This window comes from Plecotus auritus, assembly GCF_963455305.1.
Source record: "Plecotus auritus genome assembly, chromosome: 6".
In the NCBI taxonomy this organism is placed as follows: domain Eukaryota; kingdom Metazoa; phylum Chordata; class Mammalia; order Chiroptera; family Vespertilionidae; genus Plecotus; species Plecotus auritus.
This window is the reverse complement of record NC_137773.1, coordinates 121,029,306-121,051,398: the sequence shown is the minus strand read 5'-3', so window position 1 is coordinate 121,051,398 and position 22,093 is coordinate 121,029,306. Positions and strand designations below refer to the sequence as shown.

Genomic DNA, 22,093 nt, shown 5'->3' with positions numbered 1-22,093 from the left:
GTCTGACTGCCGGTTTAGGCCTGATCCCGCACGGCAGTCAGACATCCCCCGAGGGGTCCTGGATTGGAGAGGGTACAGGCCAGGCTGAGGGACCGCCCCATGCACGAATTTCATGCACAGGGCCTCTAGTCTATACTAATAAAAGGGTAATATGCTAATTAGACCAGATAGACAGGACGTCTTCCAGATGTCATTCTGGACTACTTACTGACAAAGCTGGGGGCGTGGTTGGCCTGCAAACTGCCCGTGGCACCTCCCCCAGGCTGGCCCCACCCCCAGCAGGAACCCCCACCCCAATCCGGGGCCCCCTTCAGGGAAGGCCAGCTGGCCCCCACCCGTGCACCAGGCCTCTATCCTATATAATAAAAGGGTAATAGGCAAATTGACCCTAAAGGCAGAATGACCAGAACAACCACTGGACCAGTCACTATGAGGTGCACTGACCACCTCTTGGTCCCTTTTCCCTGGCCAGCAGGCTCTGATCGTCTGATGGCCACTCATAGCGGGGGCAGGGACAGCTGACCTCTTGGTCCCTTCCCCCAGCTGTCAGGCACTGATCACCCGATGGTGAACGGGGAATCAGGGGTGGGTGGTGGCAGGGGGCAGGGCCGGCTGTGGGCAGGTGGGGAAGATGGCCCTGATTGCAGGCCAGGCCTAGGGACCATACTATGTACGAATTTCATGCACCCGGCCTCTAGTTAAACTATAAAGTTTTTGCACAGTAAAGGAAACCATCAACAAAATGGAAAGACAACCTGCTGTATGGGAGAACATATTTGCCAATGATACATGTGATAAAGGGTTAATATCCAAAATTTATAAAGTACTTATAAAACTCAACACAAAAAACCCCCAAACAATCCAATTAAAAAATAGGCAAAGGACCTGAATAGTCTCTAAAGAAGACATACAGATGGCCAATAGACACATGAAAAGATGCTCAACATCACTATCATCAGAGAGAGATGTGAATTAAAACCAAAATGAGGTACCACCTCACACCTGTCAGAATGGCTACCATCAATAAACCAACAAACAGGTGTTGGTGAGGATGTGGGGAAAGGGGAACCCCCTGTGCATGCAGACTGGTGCAGCCACTGTGGAAAGCAGTATGGAGTTTCCTCAAAAAATTAAGAATGGAGCAGCCTTATGACTCAGCAATTCCACCTTTGGGAATATATCCAAAGAAAACTGAAACACTAATTGGAAAGAATATATGCACCCCTGTGATCACTGCTGCATTATCTACATTAGCCACGTTGTGGAAACAGCCCAGGTGCCCATAAAGAGAGAAAAAAGCTGCTTCACAGCAGTAACTGAGACACTGCTTTTTGTGTGTGTGCTGGTTTATTTATCAGAAATTAGCTTCATTTCCCCGTTTTAGATTTATTTTATTTTTCCCATCACCATTTATCCCCTCTACACCGTCTTCCACCTCTACCCATCTCCGTCCATCCCCAAAATCACCACATGAGTTCTTTCTCTTTTTTCTTTTTTACTCAACCCCTGCACCTCCCAGCCGCCCTACCCCCGAGCTGTCTGCCTGCTCTCTATCTGTGAGTCTGTCTCTATTTGGCTTGTTAGTTCAGTTTGTTGATTAGATTCCACATATGAGTGAAATCACGTGGCACCTGTCTTTCTCCGACTGGCTCATGGCACTTAGCATAATGCCCTCCAGGTCCCTCCATGCTGTCCCAAGGGAAACATTTTCTTCCTTTTTATGGCCGAGTAGTTTTCCACAGACTGAGCCGCTGCTTTACAGAGCCTGGCTCTGAGCAGAGGCCCTGCACAACCCTGGGTTGGAATGAGGCTAAATGTGGGGACACTATGTTAGAAGAGCCTTCTGGTCTGACTCGGGGAGGCTGCAAGCACCATCGGATGGTGCCTCTGTCCTTGCCGTGGGCAGCAGGTGCACGGAGGGCAGCTGACTGTGTGTGAACCGTCCTCAGCAGGCGGCTGGCTTCCCCGCCCAGAATGTCAGAAGAGCTGCCATTTTGGGGGTGGGGGTGAGGTAGGAAGACCCACGGAGAGATTATGGCCTTTTTTCATTTGAGCGGGAAAGTAGAGGCTGCCCGCTCCCCTCCCGCCGGCAGTCTGCCTGGAGCCGTCCCGGGCCTTACCTTGTGCACACAGGACTTCGCGTTCAGGAAGAACAGCTCCACGGTGGTCCTGTCCTTTAGGAACGATATGCTCTCGATGTAAAATCTGAAAAACAGCAACACGTTTGCTTCTTCAGATTTCTTCCCTTCTCCCAGCATCATTTCATTTCCCCCCAGAGAGAGAATTTTGAGAAACCAAGGGATGCTCATGCTGCCCCCACCTTTCAAAGAAGCCTGCAATGGGCGTGCGTGTGGGTGAATGTGTGCACACTTGCAGATCCACTCGCTCAGGTGCTTGCTGTCGGGAGAGGAGTTACAGGGACTCCACCTTGGCCTCAGCAGCAAACACCGCTGCGCCCGTGCTCAGTTCTTTGACATTCGTTTGGGGGCTCGGAATCCCTGGGGCAGCTTCAACTCAGGCCCATGAGGGCTGAGGGCTGAGGGCAGAGCGGGCCGAGTGAACCAGTAGCTGAACCTTGAGGCCTGTGGCTTTCAGACACTGAGGTGGGAGGGCCCACACCTGCCCCGCTGTCCACCCACAAGCAGCAGGAGTTTCAGCAACACCCTCCTCGCACCCCCCCACCGCATCTTCCTGTCCCCCTTCCAGGCTGGTCTTTCCCTTGGCTGGAAGCCAAACTCTCAGCAGACCTTAACCTTGGTCTTTTCTCCTGCAAATCTGGGTTTCCTGGGCTTTTGCTGGGTTGGTCATGTGGCCGCAGGTCCGGTAGGCGGGCTGAGAGCCCCTGGGGAAGGCGGGGGGCTGGGGGGGGGGAAGCTCCTCCACAATTTCTGTTTTTGGAATGCAGACAGTGCTGTCAGGAGGTCCAGGCAGGAGGGCCTGAGGCGCAGTGTTGGCGCCCCGCTGAGCCAGGCAGGGACCCGCACCGCCCTGCAACTCCCAGCCCGCCAGCCCCGAGAGAGAACTTGTTCTAATGGAGGGAGGGTCAAGATAAAATCACTGCAGGATCACGCCCGGCCTCGGGCACCCCTGCCCCACTCCCCACCCTTCAACATGCAAAACATGTAGAAAGAAATAAAAAGGCCATGGGAGACTTTATCACGGAGATGGTAAAATCATTTGGAAAATTCCCACCTCTAATGTTAAATCATCAAGAGAAGTTCCAGAAAGCCTGCTCCCTAGTGGAGGCCCTGGTGGGAGGCCCTGGGTGGGAGGCCGGGCACACCAACCTACCGACCTACCCAATCGCCTCTCAGCGGGGTCAGAGGGCGGAGGGGAGGGACCCCACACCGCCTCTCAGTCCGGTCAGAGGCCGAGGCTCCCAGCTGCAGCAAGAGGCGGGTCAGAGCAGGATTCACAGTGGGGACCCAGCAGGAGGCCAGTGACCCGCCACTCCGCTCCCTGCAGCCCAAGGACTGTCCAGGTGGGCGAGGTGCGTGGAGGCTTCCTGCTTCCTCAGCCTCTGATGCACTGCCATCCCTTCTGCTGAGAAACCCGCACCCGCAGCGGTGGCCATGTGCTCTCAGCCTCCCACCGGGTGGCAGGTGCCTGTAGGGGCCCCCACTTCACAGATGCAGAAACTGAGTTTTAGAGCCGCGCCTACTGGCAGGGCGAGGTCTCGCTTTGGGGCCCTGGGACTCCATAGAGTGGCCCCCTCGGCCAGCCCCCAGCAGCTGGGCGCCCTCCTTAGAAAGAGGCCAGACGCCCCAGCGCCCACCCCCACAGTGGTCCTCACTGCGCAGAGCGGACCCAGAACCGGGGGAGGACATCAGGTGAGAGACCTGGAAGTGGCCCATGAAAGGCCGGTCCTAGCACTACAGGAGGTCTCAGGCGGAAGGCGCCCAGACCCAGCCATCCCTGCCCGTCTCAGGTCAGACGGAGAACTTGGCTCCCTCTCTGCTGAAAGCGGGTAATTCTTTTTGCCTTTCACTTTTAATCACTTCACTATATAACTCTAGCATAGAAGGCTGGCATTAAGAGCATAACCTCAATAAATTTTCATACTAACGAAGTTCATAATACATTCTTAATATTTAAAATCCAGTCATTCAAATTTTTTCCTTGTTTCCAAAACTTTTTTGGTGAATTTGCAATTTATGTTTTAAATAAATAAAGCCAGTTACAGCAAGAGTCACGTGCACAAGGCTAGATCCTGCCGGATTCCTATCTTCTCGCAGCCTTGCTGGCTCAGTTTTCCTTCAGTTCTCTTAGTTAGCCACAATGGGTTCCTGTTCCTGGCAACCGAAGACTCCAGATTCATAGCGGCCTTCCTGTGTGCCAGGGACAGCACAAAGGACTCTGCATGCATCATCTCCTTCAATGCTCAGGACAACCAGAGGCTGCAGGTAACACATTGCAAACCCATTTTACAGATGAGAAAACTGACATATTGAGCATCTTCTCCAAGCCATGTAGGTGGAGCCACAATTCCAACCAAGGCCCAGCAGACTTCCAAGTCCATATTCCAAACAAGTATGACACATGCTTTCTCAACAGCAGTGCAATGAATAGAACATGGACACAGTGAAGGGGGCCCAGGGAGGGATGCGATGAACTCAGCTTCTGGCTCGAGAGGGAGAAGCTGCCAAACTGAAATGCAGAGGAGTACGCGTTGCAGGACAGCTGAGCCGAGTGTTAAAGAATGCATGAGCTCACCAGGTAACAAGGGAGGAAGGGCCCCAGGGGAGGGCATGTTGGCCAGACCGTCCTTGTGCGTCTGTGAGAATTTAAGAAACCATAGCAGGGAGTTGGGCGGCTGAGCCCAAATCAACCGTGGCTTATCCACTCTGAACAGACGTCTTTGTGCTAGAACCTGGGCTCACCTTGCCCGTGAGGCCCAGGCCCTTGGCTGCTGTGGTTCTAGTGAACAGGTCCCTACCCCGTTTCCCACTGCTTTCTGGCGCTGCGCCTGCTGCTTTCTACCTTTCTGCCCGGCATCCGGTTACCTGCTCCCTGAATGCTCAACCCCTTCTCTCCCTCAAGGGGACCATGGTCATGACCTCGTATTTCTGGCCTGTCCTCTGGGAGAACAGCTCCCTAGGGCACCCATCCGTTCGGAGCTGGGAACGAACTCTGGGGCCTCTTCGCCAAGAGAAACGGCCTGTGTCAGACTCAGAAGTAAAACCTTTGTTCCAGCTGTTTTGGCAGAAGGATTCTGTTTCCTCCCTGCAGGCTGTGGGCTCCCACTGGGGTTCTGTGCAGGTGAAGCCCAGGATGAAGTTTCAGTCTAAACACACCCAGGCTTCTGGCCAGGACAGGAATATGTTTTGGAGACAAGTCTCATGTAGCAGAACAAGTGTCATTTCTTGAGAAGAGCCTTTGCTTGGGGAGGCTTTGTCTCCTCCCATTAGCATGCTCCCCCCTTTTCTGATGGGACAGGTGCTCACCTAATCACTCATCAGTGATAACAGAGCACCCACCTCTGTTACGTGGCAGAGATGGCTTGGAGGGGAGGCGGACCTGTTAGCCAGATGACAACACCTGCGTGCCACAGGCCGCACACTGGTCATTTGGCACGGGCTGCCCACTAGCAGTCTTACATGTGGGTGGCCGATGTTTCCATCATGGTCAAAGTCAGCACCATGGATTTGAGGAGATACTGATTTGAACCCAAGCCCCAACACTGATAGGCCTTGGGGCCTTGGGCCAGCTGCTTGGCCTTGCAGGGCCTCGCCTTCCTCGCCTGCTCCTGCAGGAGGAGAGCTGTCCTGTGTCCACAGCGATGCCCGCCGTGCGGCCGCGGCGAGAGCTGGAGATGAGCGCTTGCTGCATTCTCTCTCCCGAGGGACTGGAACAGAAGGTGTGGGCTTAGCTGGGAATTTCTTTAAAACATTATAAAAACAAGAATGGAAATTCTAGGTATCTTTCCTAAGCTCTTTCTTTCAAGGAAGCAAAATGCTACGGAAGTACCCATTTAACACAGACTAGGAAAAAAGTGTGAAACACAGCTTTTCTGACCAGTTACGGCTGTTCCTTCCCCACTGAGCGTATTTTCTTCGTGTGCCAGGCTTCGCCATGTCTGAGTGGCATCTCAGACAGGAGGTGAACTGGCATTCTGAACCATGTTGAATGTGCGACCAGCATCCAGTGAGGGCGAAATGAAACGCTTCATTCCAGGTGTCGTTCAGTCCCTGCAGGTAGTCGTAGCCACCGCGGCCGTCTGCGTAGGTAGATTTTGGTGAGATCCTGACCTACACTGCGCAGGGAGGCCTCGTCCATTGCTGGTGAAGGCCTGCAGTGGGGCCTCCGTCCGTGATGCTGCAGATAGCGGAGTAATTGGAGCCTGTGCCGCTTTCTCCAGGCTGCTAAGCGGCGCTGGTGGGTGGGAGTCCCATTGGTTTTCTTTCATCCTTGGGAGGAGCACAGTCTCGGGAATCCCCTGCCAGAAACTTCCCATGTCCGCATTTCCAGGCACAGCCAGGAGAAGGGGCCTCTGGGGCCAGCAGGAACCTGCCATGTTCCTGGCTCACAGGGACCCTGAGGGCTCCGGGAAGGGCTGCAGGCCCCAGGGAGGCCCTAGCTGTGACCTGCCCAGGAGGAGGGGGCCCCGGTGAAGAGTCAGGGTCACAGGTGATTCCAAGAGCTTGCTTCTTCCCTTCCAAACTGCAAGCCAGCCTGCTCCTGGGTGCAGAGGAAAGCAGGGAGTGCACCCCAGAAGGGGCAGGAAGGAGAGGAAGCTGGAGGGGGAGGGAAAGGTGGGCTTGGCAAGTGAAGGTGAACAATGAGATCCCCCATCCCCAGTGCAAAGTGAATGGGTCAGCCCCACACTAGACAGTCCCGACACCTCAAGTGGATCCCGTTCCGAATGTTTCACCCACTGACCGTGTGGTGGAGGCGGTCTCGGTTATTTATACCCTAAACATAGCTAGTGTTTAATGAGGTCTCCCTTACATGCTAACCCTAACCCCGACACCCCGGCCCACCACCAGCGCCAGCCCGAGGAAACAGGCTGCGGGGGGGGCGAGAGCCCCATAGGGAGAAAGGGCCAGGCCGGGGCTGGCACCCGGAATCACGCACAGCAGCACTGGTTTTCCCCGCTGGGTGGGGGCACGTGGCCACACTGTGTGACAGTTCTCTGTCCTGCTTGGGAGGGTGCTCCTGGCCTCCAGGGTGGAGGGTGGGATGCTGCGAATGTCCTGGCCCAGGGTGGTCCTGCAGGGACGCCATCCAGCCGGGAGGTCAGCGTGTTGCTGTCGACAAACCCTGTGCTAAAGGCCAAGCATTCACTCCTGCCTCAGGGCTTTTTCCTGCTTCCAAATCCCAATTCTTTCCATCGCTCTTTTGATGTCGCCCTGAGGACAGGGGACAGGAGACAGCGATGCCCGCCATCGATGCCTGATCAGGGAGCTCACTGGACAATAGAATCCTGGGAGAAACTGGAATTAGGATTGAGCTCGAGTTTTGAAGGCCTCGTTGTCTTTCTGGAACTCTCATAAGAATGAGGAATTTGGGTCCTCAAAGATGGAGGCTGCTAACTAACGGGGAAGTGCCACTAAGGCGCGGTCCATAGGCAGCTGACACGCTTGGGCTCAGGCGACCCCGCCTGCAGGGGGAGCGTGGTGGGTGGCAGAGAGCTCTGGCTGACCACAGGCCTGGGACAGCCTCTGCGGAGCCTGCAGCAGGACTCGCTAATTTCTCTGGGTTTAAGTCACATTCCTTCACGAAGAGACAGCTTTTCCTGTCCTCTTCTTACTGCAAACGACCTCTCTTGATCGCTTTCAAATACTCGTGGCTGTCCCGTCACACACATTTTAACATCTCTTCCTCTTGTCACTCCTCACACTTGCATGAAAAATTGCTCAGATAGTAAGTTCATGGTAGGAAAAATAGATAGACAGGCAAAAGGAACTGAAAGCTGTTCCCACCATCCTTCTAGCCCGAGACTGAGCACTGCTAACATCGCCCCTTCTTTCCGTCTGGCTCCCTGAGTGCAGTCATGTGTGCATCTTGCTGGTTCTGCTCCGCTTCCCTGGGGCACTGGGAGCGCCTTCCATATTCTTCAGGGTCTTCATCTGTTGGATTATATTCCATATATTTGTTCTCTTAAAAAATTAGGCTGCCCTAGCCCAGTGGTCGGCAAACTCATTAGTCAACAGAGCCAAATATCAACAGTACAACGACTGAAATTTCTTTTGAGAGCCAAATTTTTTAAACTTAAACTTCTTCTAACGCCACTTCTTCAAAATAGACTCGCCCAGGCCGTGGTATTTTGTGGAAGAGCCACACTCAAGGGGCCAAAGAGCTGCATGTGGCTTGCGAGCCGCGGTTTGCCGACCACTGCCCTAGCTGGTTTGGCTCAGTGGATAGAGCATCTGTCCGCAGGCTGAAGGATTCCGGGTTCCATTCTGGTCAAGAGCCCTGGTCAAGGCATGTGCAGGATGCAACCAATCAGTGTGTCTCTCACATCGGTGTCTCTTTCTCTGTCTCTCCCCCCGGCCCCTTCCACTCTCTAAAAATCAATGGAAAAATAAAATACCCTTGGGTGTGGCTTGACAAAAGAAACATTAGGCCAAATGATGGGGACCCACAGGCTTGGTCATGATGCTTCCTTGGGTTAAACTCTTTCTAGAAGGCCCAGTGTTCCAGAACCAGGCAGGGGGTGCTGAAAAGGCTCCCAACCATCTTTCAAAGACGCTGTGTGCAGCTCCTTTGACAGAAAGGTAGCTCCCCGCCCCCTCCCCCCAGAACTCCCACTAACTGGGACATCTCAGGCCACAGTTGTCTCTGATTAGGGCACCTCTATAGCCCTAGGGCGGGCACAGGTGCCTTGGAAAGAGAAGGGAAGAGGGCGGAGAGAGGAAGACCAGAAAGAGGAAGAAACAGCAGGACGCACTCAGAAGAATGGGGTGGAGGATGCCCAGCTTTTGGCTTTGTGTGCGGCGGGGTGGTACCCAGCCAAGCTACCTCCGCTTGCCCTCCCCGGGCTGGGGGTGGGGCCGGGGGGGGGAGCTTTCCCTATGAGGTCACGCCAAGTCCCTAGTCTCCTATTTAAATGCTGGCTCACTCAGTGCCAAGCTTTTTAAATGCTCACATCTGGGCTGCATTACCAGAGAGGCCCATGTGTTTGGGAAGTTAATTTACAGGAGCAGATAACAAGGCCTGCCTGGAGAAGTCCCCCAGCACCCGGGAGATGGGGACTCAGGCAATAGAGACTTGGTCACATGAATGGTGGGGCGCTATGACACAGTCTCCTGCAGGTATTTAGCACACGCCGCTGAGCTAGTGCAACTGAAGAAGAGACAGTGGTTTAGTAAAGGGGGAACCAAGTGCCCCCATCTTAACTGTTTCTTTCCCCCACGCAGAAGCAGCGCATGTTTCTGAGCCGCTCCCTGCATCCTGGGCTGGCAGCCAGGTCAGACCTCCTATGTCTGCAGGACCCCAGTGCTTAGCTCAGGAATCCCTGAGACAGCAGTTAGCCCAGGGCCTGGTCCCGGATTAATGCTGCATTTCAATAGAGAGGAAAGTTCTGGAGAGAATGTCTGTAGGGTAGTTTCCCTTTTCACAGATGCTACAATGAAAGAAAGTGCTATTTTATCATGTTTGCATAATACTTTGCAAAAGCGTTTTGTATCTCCTGATCTCTCTTTACTTCTCACAACCGACCTGCCCCAGACCACGTTCACCACCTGCAGGCACTGCCCCAGAATCTGGGCCAAGGACGTGGTGGGTCTGAGGCCTTGGGGTGGAGGGTGTGACTTGAGTCTTGGAAACGATTCCAGGAGGATCCGGCGTGCCCCGCCCTTGCAGGAGCTCTGAAATACAAGGTACTTTTCCATCTAATCTCTTACTAATGTGAGCAATAGTTCACGTTGAAAATGCCAGAGCTTGCTGAACCCCTCCTCCCTGTTGGCATTGGATGTGTCCAGTCTCCTTGCACATTAGCCACTCGGCAGCCAGGTCAGTGCGCGCACGGGGCTTGCTGATGGGAGAGGCCATGACCTTGCTATCACCAGGGCCTCCCATTTCCAGAGGCTCCTCCAGAGCCAAACCCTGTTGTGAGTCCGTCTTTCGGAGAATGTTTGGTAAACACAGGCAACCGAGAGGGACAGTGCTGTTTCCATGGGGGTGTGCGTATCCCCATCAGTTATTCTCCAAAAAGGAGGCCTCAGCCTCGAAGGCAGGGACTTCACTGAGTGACAGCCACCGAATTGGTAAGACCTCTGAGAACTTCGTTCCCCTTGACCTGGGTCAGCTCTACTAATTGTTTGGCGTGTGTTTTTGCTTGATCATTTCTTTAATTAAATTGGAGTAGCAATAAGTACTTAATTGGAATAATAACTAAGACTATCATGACCTCACTATACTGTTGGGAGGAAGCATTAGGTGAGTAATTAAAGACTTGATAAGGATGTTAAGCATGAAGCAGTTGGGGAAAGTCTTGCCCAGTGACCGTGGGCGAGTGGAGATAACACTAAGGCAGCGCTGAGCTCCAGCAGCTCAGGAACCTGCTCCCCAAAGATAGGGCGGCTGTATGAATGAGGCACAAAGGGAAGACGGTTTCCTCCGCTAGTATTTTGAGACCAAAAACAGACCAAGTATTAGCTGTCAAAGAACTAGAACACAAGCCTGGTACCAGAGGGGTGGCACTTGCTACGTTCTCTGAAGATGAAGGCAGAGCACCTCTGGCTGAGCTGGAGGCCTGCAGCTGAGTCGGGGGCCTGCAGCTGAGCTGGAGCGGCGGGGGGGGGGGGGGGGGGGGGGGAGCGTCTGCAGCTGAGTCAGGGGGATCTGCAGCTGAGCCGGGGGCCTGCAGCTGAGTCAGGGGCCTGCAGCTGAGCTGGAGGGGTGGTCCTGCAGCTGAATCAGGGGGCCTGCAGCTGAGCTGGGGGGTGCTGCAGCTGAGTCTGGGGGGCCTGCAGCCGCAGCGCTCACTAGTCTGGGAGCTCAGTTATGGAAGATCAACAGTAGGTTTATACCCAATGAAAGATCCCCAAGTAAAAATGAAGTCACCCAACAGATGTCACCCTTACTTTTCTCTAAGAAGGGGAGAGAATTGGGGGTCGGGGTAAAGGAAGAAGCCTGTGGGGGGTGGGGGAGAGTAATTTTTACTTTTCCCTTGGTGCTTTAATGTAGTGTGAAATGTTTACTGGGATAATATAATTCTTTGTAAAAAACCTGATATATGTTGAGTCATTTTCCCTACATAATGCAAGATTAAAATGTCTGTATCCTCTGACCCCTGCTTAATTGCCAATAGGCATTTCCCCCCGGTTGCTTGCTGGCTTGTTTGTCTTTTTCTCCATTTCCATGGACACAAGCACTCATGTCACTCCCCTCCCAAGAAAATCCCATGTTTTCCTTTAGAATTCCTGTGCACTTCTCCATGCCAGCTACGCTCCTGGCCAAACCCCCAGCGTGCTGCCCCTTCCGGGGTTAAAAAGGAAGAAATTCTAAAACAGACTTCAGAGTGGAAAGCAAGAAACAGATTGGGAATTGTCAACACTTTGTTTACTGACTAAAGAAAGAGTAGGTACCATCTACAATCACCATCAATTCATATATGAAAAGATCCTTAAAAAAAGGGAGGACATATTATTACCACACTTTTGGGTTTCATGGAATACATTGAAGTTGAAGAAAAAAGTGTGGAAATCAACGTAATTTTGCCAGGTAATCATAGCATAACACCCCCCCCCCGCCCCCCCGCCACACAGGAAGAGTAAGGAGCTTCCACTATCATGTCATAAAACAAAACGTATTTCAAGATCCAAAAAAGAAAATAAGCTCAGACTAAAAGAACATCTTTCAGGTTGGTATAGATTTATGAAAACATATTTAGATTTATGGTAAATCTACTGTCTTAGCTTGTTTTATCATGTTTGATTTCAGACCAGAAAAATAAAATTTATCATCAAATTCAGGAGAGTGGGGAGAGGGGCTTTCAGCAAAATTAATAATGTTTTGTTTCTTAAGCTAGGTACAGAGCATGGGTGCGACTGTTCATAACATTTGATTTATCTTAGAGTGTGAGTAATTAAAAATATATTTATTGATTTTTTTATAGAGAGTGGAGGTGCGGGGAGAGAGAGAGAGGGATCGACTTGTTCCATTTATTTATGCCTTCTTTGGTTGATTCTTGTATATGTCCTGACTGGGGATCAAACCAAAAATCTTGGTGTATTGGGGTGACACTCTAACCAACTGAACTACCCAGCCAGGGTGATGTGAATAACTAATGTGAAGAAATGCCACCTCCGGGGCTGGTTTTAGGAAATCATTGACTTAGTGAATGCACCACTTCAGGAAGAAATAACGAAGCCCCACCCGTGACTGCGCGACGTGCCCACGCCGAGCGGACAGGCCAGGGCTCGGCGTCCTCGGCAGTCGCCGGCCTGCAAGCTGAGTTCAGGTTTCCACGCTGTTAAGACCATTCTCTCAGTGAGCACTGCTCTGCATTTTGTCTTCTGTTCAAGTTAAAGGCGTGACATTATATACATTCAATTATTTCCACAGTCTCTAGAAAACACTTACACAGAAAATGTAATAATAAATGTTTGTCATATTTCAAATATAAAAAGTCTTAAAGTATGTTAAATCAGAAACAGGTTTAGGGATTAAAATGCACTACCTATGTTTTTCTAGCTTTAAATTGATCCAAGGGGCTTCGAGTAGTAAAGGGAGGTGATTCTATCCTTCATTTTCAAAGAAAACTGTCCTACCTAGTACTTAGGGTAACGTGGCCCCAGACGAGTAATGTTTCATACAGTCCTGTTTCGGTAGATGGCTTCTTTTTAATTCTTGGTCTCTGGTTACCAGCATTTGTTCTTTTTTTGAAGGGAGGTGGGGGTGCTAGGTGTGTCTGTGAATACATACCTCACAGCAAAGTGCAAAATGGCTGGGCCTGGTTTCTTGGGCAAATCATGGTCAAGAACCCGGTGATCTAACTGTAGCCAGTTCTGCTGACCTCTGTGAGAGCAAGGCAAAGACAAAGGGTTAAATAGGAAACCAGAGGAAGGTTCAGGAATCCACTGCGTTGGCAAAGCTGTGGAGAAGCCAATACTCCCAGACGCTGACGGCAGGTATCTCACCTGGTGCAACGAGTAATGAGGGCGTTTTAGCAATTTCCCCCAAAAGGAGAGAAGCACCTGCCCTCGAGTCAGCATCTCTACTCCCAGGAGCTTGTGCAGATGAGCTTGCACATGTGGAACACGGTCTGCATATACAGTCGTTCCCTGTAGCATAATTTGTAACCGTGACAAGTGGAACATGGTCTGCACATACAGTCACTCACTATAGCGTCGTTTGTAACAGTGACAAGGCTCGAAACAACCGGAATGTCTAACAGGATATTGTTTCACAAATGAACTTAACCTGAGTGATAAAATACAATGCAGCCATACAAGAGATTGATACCATCTTTACAAACTCATTTTGAACAATATCCAAGATACGATATCAAATGAAAAGGTGGGGTGCATACAGTGAGCACAGTAAATTACCATTTTTAAAATTAAAACCCAGATATCCATATAGGTGTGCATGTGTATATCTCTCTGAGAAGATAAGCAAGAAATAACACCAGGTGACATTAAATATATTAATCTTTAAATTCTTATTAAATATAAAATCTGAAATATTTTAGAGAGTCATGAAGGGGAAAACTTAATCATTTAATGAAATCAGACAGGCAGACAACTATACCATAGCTTTTCTTTAAAAATTTTTTTAAAATTGATTTTTAGAGAGAGAGGAAGGGAAAGGGAGAGAGAGGAAACATCGATGTGAGGGTGAAACATCGATTGGCTGCCTCCTGCACGTGCCCCAACCAGGGATTGAGCCTACAGCCTGGGCATGTGCCCAGATAGGGGACTGAAACAGCACCTTTTGGTGCATGGAGATGGCGCCCAACCCACTGAGCCATACCAGCCGGGGCTACTGTCGCTTTTTACATCTACAGGGTGACTACTCTCCTGTGCTGCTTCTGTATGTAAGTCTAAAATGAGCTTTCTAATATTTAAGCAGATATAGGGTGGGCAGAAGGTTTACAGTTGTTCACATGGAAATAATACAATAAATACTAAATAATAAACAAGAACAAACTCTGTGTTTCACGTACTCACAGTTGTACACCTACTTTTCCCCCACCCTTGAGAATATTTGTTTATTTACTCAAGGGCCTCACTAAGTTTATGGGTATAAATAGCTCTTCCCGACCTTTGCCCTCCGAGCAAGGCAAGGACTGCCACCCTGGCTCAGGACCGCTTCTGTGGCTTTCTCAAGGCTGTTTGACCCGTCGATCCGCTTTGGGCTGTAAATTCCAAGACGGCACAGACTCCGTTTTGCTTGCTGACACAAAACTTAAGAACGTGCTGATAGTGATGGGTGTCAAATGATAACACAATCAAATCTATAACGGGCCAGAAGACATTGTCCAACCTATTCTGGTATTGAGTAAACAATTTTTTAAAAATCAGAAACTCTAAGAAGTATTTATTATAAATAGAGAGGAAAAGTGGACATAAATAATATTACTATTAATAATAATAGCTACTCTTTATTGAGCCGCTGCTCTGTGCCAGCCAGGCAGGAACTTTTTGTGACTGGATGTTCTAATTAACAGTAACTTGACAAGGAAAGTGGCAGAGCTGGGATTTCAACCCAGGACTTTCCACACAGGGAAAATGAGTCAGCTTTTATAAAAACTTTTGGCTTGATCTCTATCATTTACTAGTTTTAACAGTGAAAAAAATATTTTTGTTTCTATAATTATAAAATAAGGTTTCTGATAACTGTTCCTAGCTTTCCTTGGAGGAATATTATGAAGATAAATAAACTGATATAAGTGATCTAGCGGAGGTTTTTAGAAGTACTAGTGTTGTATGTAAAGATGATATAAAGATAGACGACTGGAAGTTAAGGGTTTCTTACACTGTATTTTATCAAGTTTAGGATGGCACTAAGTTAAAGATATATCCCAATTTCAGAGGTGTTCAAATGTGTTGTAAAATACATAAAATATTGTATAGTATCAGATCTCAAAAGTTTTCTTGTGAAAAGGAGACTCCTTTTGAATTGTCTTTTTTGCTTTTACATAGGAAAGATGTGGCATCATTGAAAAGCATAATGTAGTCCTGGCTGGTGTTTCTACATGGTTAGAGCATCAGCCCTCATGCCATTGGGTCGCAGGAAGCATAATGTATATTTATATGAACTTGCATGAAATGATGTCCAAGAATGAATAAATCAATTATATTAACCACAGAAGCACTCTCAAAACATTATTATATATGGATGAAACTTACTGGATATAATTCTGGAAAGATATAAAACACATTGCTACAATCAAAAAAGAACGGCTTCAACTATGATATTAAAATTTTTTTATACGAAGATATTCATGTAAATTTAATATAAGATAATTTTCTAAAGGATAAATTAGAAATTAGATTTTAAAAATCCATCCATACTCTCACCAACAGGATAAACTCAGAATAGGAAGTGAACTTTAGCCCTAGCTGGTTTTGATCAGTGGGTAGAGTGATGGCCTGCGGACTGAAGGGTCCTGGGTTTGATTCCAGTCAAGGGCACATGCCTGGGTTTCGGGCTTGATCCCCAGTAGGGGGCGAGCAGGAGGCAGCCGATTGGTGAGTCTCTCTCATCACGGACATTTATATCTCTCTTTCCCTCTCCCTCTATGAAATCAATAAAAATATATTTGAAAAAGTGAACTTTACACATCACCCTTTCACTGAGATATGCAAAGCTACATGCTATTTTATAGTCTTCGAGGCGAAGAAGAGATCCAAAAGCTTATAACCCGCTTTTCTCAAGTTCTATCAGCGAACAGCAGATGTAGCCTCTACCTCAGAAAGACATCTGGATCTACCCACGGCCCCTGTCGCACCGCGCAGGCCCCCCAGAGCCAGTTTCCCTTTGGGCTAGAACTGCACCGGTCAGAGGCCTATCAGGTGGGGATGATGATCAGAAGTCAAAGCTGTGCTGTGAAACCCATGTGCTATTTCTGCATAAAGAAAGCTTATTCCGAAAATCCTTTCCCAACAAGGAAGGAGATACCTGCTCCGGGTTAGGAAGTCAGAGCCATGTGAACGGAGGGCCGCGGCTGCCCTCTGGCGGTCACAGGCTCGCCCTGCACATGCCCCTGCCGGGCCGGATGGGGGCGGGGGCGGGGGTGTCTCAGGAGCCCCACGCCGCCCTCCCAGGGGACCAGGGCTGGTGTGGTTGGCCCCCTCACTGCTTTTATCACAGGACTGCGCAGTTCCAGGTCCCACTTCTCTTCTCGCCTGGGGAGGAGGCCTGGGCACCAGCTGGTTTGCTGACAAACGCCCCTCTGCTTGGCCTCCCGGGAAGCCTGGCCGCCCTGGCCGCTGCGCCCGCCTGGCTTCCCGGCTGCAGAAGGCAGTGCACCCGCCTGGGAGGGTCCGCCTGCGGCTGACCGTGGGCGGGAAGGAGGCGGAAAAACACTTTCCTAAAATACCCACCAGACAAAAAGGACTCGGCCTGTGACCAAGACATCCCAGGGAGACACCCTCAGAAAGAAGCAGTTCTCCAAACCTGTCCCCAGAAGGCGGACGGCCAGCTCCCTCCCCGCACAGACAGCCCGCTCACCATTCTGAAAATAAACAACCAGCTCGTTCAAAGCAGACACCGAGGAGCCAGGCTCTGGGAGGCGGGCACCTGCCACTGCCGCCGTGGCTGCTCTCAGCAGAGGGTTAGGGTTAGGCAGAAACCCCAGGCGGGAGCGCGCAGGGCCGGTCACTAGGCGAAGTCATCCATCCATCCCTTTGCTTTCGGAAGGAGAGGCCATACAATCTGAGCACCTGACTTATGCGCTCTCTGCTGAGCCCTCCGGGCTCCGAGCTTTCCCAGGAGGTCCTGCGTGGCCAGGGCCTGCTTTTCCGGCCACCGGGGCATGCAGCCTGGGGAGCGTGTGACCCCACAGTCCCAAGTCATGTCACTCCTCTTCAGAACACCCTGCGGTGGCCAAGGGGCCCACTCCCACTACCTGCCTCATGATCACCGGGCTCCCCATGTCCTTGTCTCCCCCTGGGAAATGCACCATGTTCAGCACTGCCCACGGAATGACTCTGCCCTGGGCTGTCCTCCCCTGTCCCCTCTGAAGTCCACCTGCCCTGCCAGGGCTGACTTCCGTTGTCCGGACACGGGAACCCCACCCAGCCTCCTCCAGCCTCCTCTGAACATCTGCCTGCTCCACGTGGCTCCCTTTCGTGGGCCTGCGCATTCCCACTGACTCAACAGGACACGAGACTAGTGCCCTGGTGTATGTGCCACACAGTCCTTATTGTACATGCACTATTATTACGCTCATTGTGCAGGTGAGGAACTCGGAGTGTCAGAGATGTGAAGTCACTGGTCCAAGATCACACAGCTCCCAGGATTCTATGATATCCACCCCTTGCCTCCCCCCAATATAATATCTTGTCCCACTTTGCCTCTTACTCTCTATCGTCTAGTTCTAGCCACACTGGGTCTTTTCCTTTCCTTTCTCAACAACAACACCAACAACAACAGAAGTCAGGCCTGCGCCCCGCTGCACTGGCGGTGCCTGGGACACCTCTAAGTAGACAGAACTGGTTCTTGCTTTTCATTGAACGCCTCCTCCCCAGAACCACCCAAGCTCACCCTGCCGGGAACGGCACCCAGCTTTTCTGGATCACGGCCTCTTATTTCATGTTCTTCAAGCCTGTCATTGCGGGCGTTTCCATGTATGGCTCGTTTATTTGTGCTGCTAGCCTATGTCATTGCAGTATAAGCTCCACGGAAGCCAGACCCGGTCTGTGTTGTTCACAGCTGACTTCCCAGGACCTAGAACAATGCCTGGCACTTAGTGGGTACTCAAGCAAGATTGTTAAATGAAAAAATACTCCAATATCTATTGATCTTTTAGCTTCTACTTCATGTGACCTCTAAATTATAGTGCTTATGGCACGTAAAGATTGCACCACGTAACTTAGCTATTAAGTATTTATAGTGTTATGTCTTGTGCTGTTAGCTATTATTTCATTCACATCCAGCTTCAACATTTGTGGGCGCATGCGTGCACGTGTGTGTGTGTGTGTGTGTGTGTGTGTGTGTGTGATCACTGATCCACATGAGCTGGCCCTGGCTTTCTGGCTGGAGCACGGGTCAGTGGACGTCTGCACTTCCTAGCTCATCCAGCAGAGAATGTTGAGTCAGAGGAGGGAGGTGAGGGTGAGCGCACCTTTTTCTGCTTTGTTGAGCCATCCTCTAAAAATATCCCGAGTCCAGAATCAAGGCTTCCAGGTTTTTCCATGTCTCCTGGCAGCTCAGCCGCTGGGATTTCTCCAGCCCAAGGCCCGAGCCCAGGGGCATTTCCAGGAGGTCCCAAGCTCTCGGCCCTCTAGGCAGGACATAACCGGATGTCACAGTGTGCCAGCAAATGACCCCTCTGGGGACCCCCTTTGCCTGGTTACACCGGAGCGCTGAGAGAGCACGTGCACTGGGAGATTTGCGGGCAGAATGCTGTGGTGGCAACATGGTTTGTCTGGAACACATTTCCTTGAATTTTAATATTTGAAGAGATCTTTGGAAATTATCCTCAGAAAGGGGGAGAATTCCTCTGCTAATGTAGCAGGCTGCAAATAACATAGGCAAATTGGAATATAGGCGAATTGGGCTGCCAAAAAGCAGGCAGATATGTACTCACACAGAATAATGTCGATAAGTCAAAACACAATTGCTTACATGGAGTTTTAAACTCATTGTTATATGCCTGCCTCACTTCAGAGAAGATTTAAATTGTTGACAAATACACACAATATCCAAGTTAGCATAAAAAAAATGGAAGTAAAAGAAAAGAAAAAATGGTAAGGATGTAACATAAAATGGACCTCAGTGGAAGTTAAAAAGTCCACTCCATATTAACTTATATACATATTTTATGGGTGGGCCATAAATTGCCTTGAAACTTTCTTGCCACCAACACCAAAACATTATTCAGTTTCAAGATGTGAATGAATGACCATCTAGCATTTCTTTCTCTGATACATGAGCTCATTAAGTAAGCACAGTGCATTCAGAGAAGAATAACAAACTCATTACAACAAATTTCTAAAAAAGGACAATATTTTGAGTTCTTAAGGTCAATATTCCTTTTCTTCTCCTTCTACAATAGTCCTAGGAGAAAAATCTTGCCTTGAAAAAACGTTAAGTAGCCCTAGCAGGTTTGGCTCAGTGGATAAAGCATTGGCCTGTGGACTGAAGGGTCCCAGGTTCAATTCCGGTCAAGGGCACATGACCGGGTTGTGGGCTTGATCCCCAGTAGGGGGGGTGCAGGAGGCAGTTGATCAATGATTCGCTCTCATCATTGATGTTTCTATCACTCTCTCCCTTTCCCTTCCTCTCTACAATCAATAAAAAAATATTTTTAAAAAAAACCTATAAGTAGACATATTCTAATGATTGGAACATCCCCCCCCCTTTTTTTTTTGCTAATTATGAATGACAGAAGGTAGATGGCCCAGACAAAAGGTGAAGAAATAAAAACGACAGGAAAACACTTACATGTCATCTGTAAACGTGATTCCAAAGTACTCCTTCTCTTTCAGGTTGAAATGCGAAGCCACGAGGTCCAGCAGCTCCCGGGCTAACAGTTTGGGCTGTCAGTACAAAACTCTGGTTAGCAACACTTTGCTTGCCTCTCTCTCAGTGCTACCAGCCTCCTCTACCCAAATAGTGTAGAACACTTGTGTTCGCTTTCAAATATCTGCCTTCTCCCTAGACGGGGGCGTGCACAGGTCAGTCTCCTGCAGACCATCCTCTAAGAGACTGGGAAGGAGAGGAGTGGGACGAGGAACCTCAGTGAGACCATCGTTCTCATACATTTGCAATTCCTTACTTCTTCCCTCTAAGGCAGGGGTGGGGAACTTTTTTTTTTTCTTCTGCCAAGTCCATTTGGACATTCATAACATCATTCGCGGGCCATACAAAATCATCAACTTAAAAAGTAGCCTGCTCTATTTGGTCAAACATTTAATTAACTGACCCCTAATGCCTTGGCAGGACCAGACCAAATGATTTCATGGGCCTTAGACGTCGCTGCTCTAAGGTAAAACTGTGTTTACTAAAGCCTTGGTGTTTTTGAAAAACACTCTTTTATGGGTAGTATGGTGCTAGTGACCAAGACAAAGAGTATTAAATCCCTCACTGTCTGGATGTAGGAATAACTTAGCTTGGTGGACTAGTTGAAAAGGATCAAGACCCAAGCTGTGTGGGCATCAGAGATCGAAATAAAAAGAACAATATCAGCAATAATAATTATTCACTGTGCCCAACTCCTTATATCTATTATCGCATTCCGTCCTTGCAAGCAGCTGATGAGGTATGGGTTCTTAGTTTCCACTCTCTGGATGGGTCAGCCAAGGCCAAGAGAAGTTAAGACCTTGTCTGGTGTTACAGTTAGGGAGCGGGGGGAACTGAACCCAGTTCTGACTGCTTTAAAGCCTAAGCGTTTCCTTTCTCTACAGGGAGTCATTGTGCCCATTGTAAGGTGGGCCTCACTCTGCTTACTGAGCACCTAGTTAGAGGAAGGAGCGAACCTGTGAGCTTTTAGGAAGCACTGGACTTGGTGGGAAGGGGCATGGTTTGGAATTAGCCAGAATGGCTGAGTGACTGTGGCTGCTGGATTTGCAGAGTTGGAGAGGAAAAGGGGATTTCAGGAGGGCATGCTAGGTGGTATCTGCCTGAACTTTGAGCCAAAGAGTTTAGAGTTTATTATGATGGTTTGAGGGTTGAAAGTTTGCTGTTGGGGAATAAAGAATAGTTATGAATAGAGAGGAAGGAAGGAAGGGAGGGGGGAGGGAGGGAGGGAGGGAGGGAGGGAGGGAGGGAGGGAGGAAGGAAGGAAGGAAGGAAGGAAGGAAGGAAGGAAGGAAGGAAGGAAGGAAGGAAGGAAAAGAAAAAGAGAAAAGCCCCAGCTGGTTTGGCTCAGTGGATAGAGCGTTGGCCTGCAGACTGAAAGGTCCTAGGTTCGATTTCAGTCAAGGCCACATGCCCAGGTTGTGCTCTGGATCCCCAGTAGGGGGCATGCAGGAGGCAGCCAATCAATGATTCTCATCATTGATGTTTCTATCTCTTCCTCGTCCTTGCTCTCTGAAATCAATAAAAAATATTTTTTAAAAAAAGAAAGAAAAGGAGAGAAAATAAAAGAAGAGAAAAACAGGCAGAAATCTAGATTACAATGTCTACTCTTGGTGAAACTATTGTTGGCTGTACTATTTTCATTCTAATTGAAGCCTATGCATAGTGGGCTAGGGACTAGCCCAGAAGGGAGAGAAATGTAGGCTTGGTCAAAGGAAAGAATTCTAGCCAGTGCTGTAGGTGTGGCTGTCAGCAGGGACTGCCAATGTTTTTAAGACCCTTGGTCCAAAGTGTTGGGTAGATAAAGAGAGAAGCATCCACAATTATGTCATCACTCACAAAAGCCCACATATTTCACAAAGAGATTTCATTCTCATGTAGAATTTAGGTTGATTTTAACCACGATTCTGTGAGGAAGCCTGGCAACCTTAACGCCAATTCACAGTTTATGAAGCTGCATATTTACATTGGACAAGGTCATGCGCCAGGAAAGTGGCAGGATGCATAGCTCTTTTTCAGGGAAGCATTTTGTTATCCAATTTACCAACAAGAGATTCAAAGAAGTAAAGTCACTTGCCCGGGGTCCACAGCTACTGAGCATCAAGGCCACGACTGGAACCCACGTATCTGAATATATGTCACCAACTTCCAGTCACATACAAACCACGTCTTCTGGCTTCAAAGCTCCGTTTCCTCTGCAATCAACCCTGCATCACGGGCTTTGAGCACAGATGAGCAGCCAGCCTGACACAGGCCACGAACTCACAGGGGGCCCAGATGTGCTGTCCCGGGTGGGCAACACCTACCTGCACCAGCAGCTCCAGCCGCCTGTCGTCTAGGAGGTGCACCTGGCAGTGCCTGCCCTCTGTCATCTGTGGGGAGGAGACAGCAAGAGGGGGTCAGTCAGGCCTGGCGGGAAAACCCTGGAGCTCGAGTCATCACTGATTTCACATGTGAT

At 49.7% G+C, this 22,093-nt stretch overlaps 1 protein-coding gene across 7 annotated transcripts in view; it reads right to left on the bottom strand.

Moving 5' to 3' along the window:
- Positions 1-22,093, bottom strand: part of FRMD4B (FERM domain containing 4B) — a 278,025-nt gene that overhangs the window by 99,022 nt on the left and 156,910 nt on the right. For all 7 annotated transcript variants that reach the window (XM_080674723.1, XM_080674722.1, XM_080674724.1 and 4 more), the window contains 4 exons: positions 21,942-22,007; positions 19,561-19,655; positions 12,871-12,963; positions 2,121-2,205 (listed from right to left, as the gene is read on the bottom strand). In XM_080674723.1, the coding sequence (XP_080530849.1) occupies positions 2,121-2,205; positions 12,871-12,963; positions 19,561-19,655; positions 21,942-22,007 (339 nt within the window). The remainder of the gene's footprint in view (positions 1-2,120; positions 2,206-12,870; positions 12,964-19,560; positions 19,656-21,941; positions 22,008-22,093) is intronic.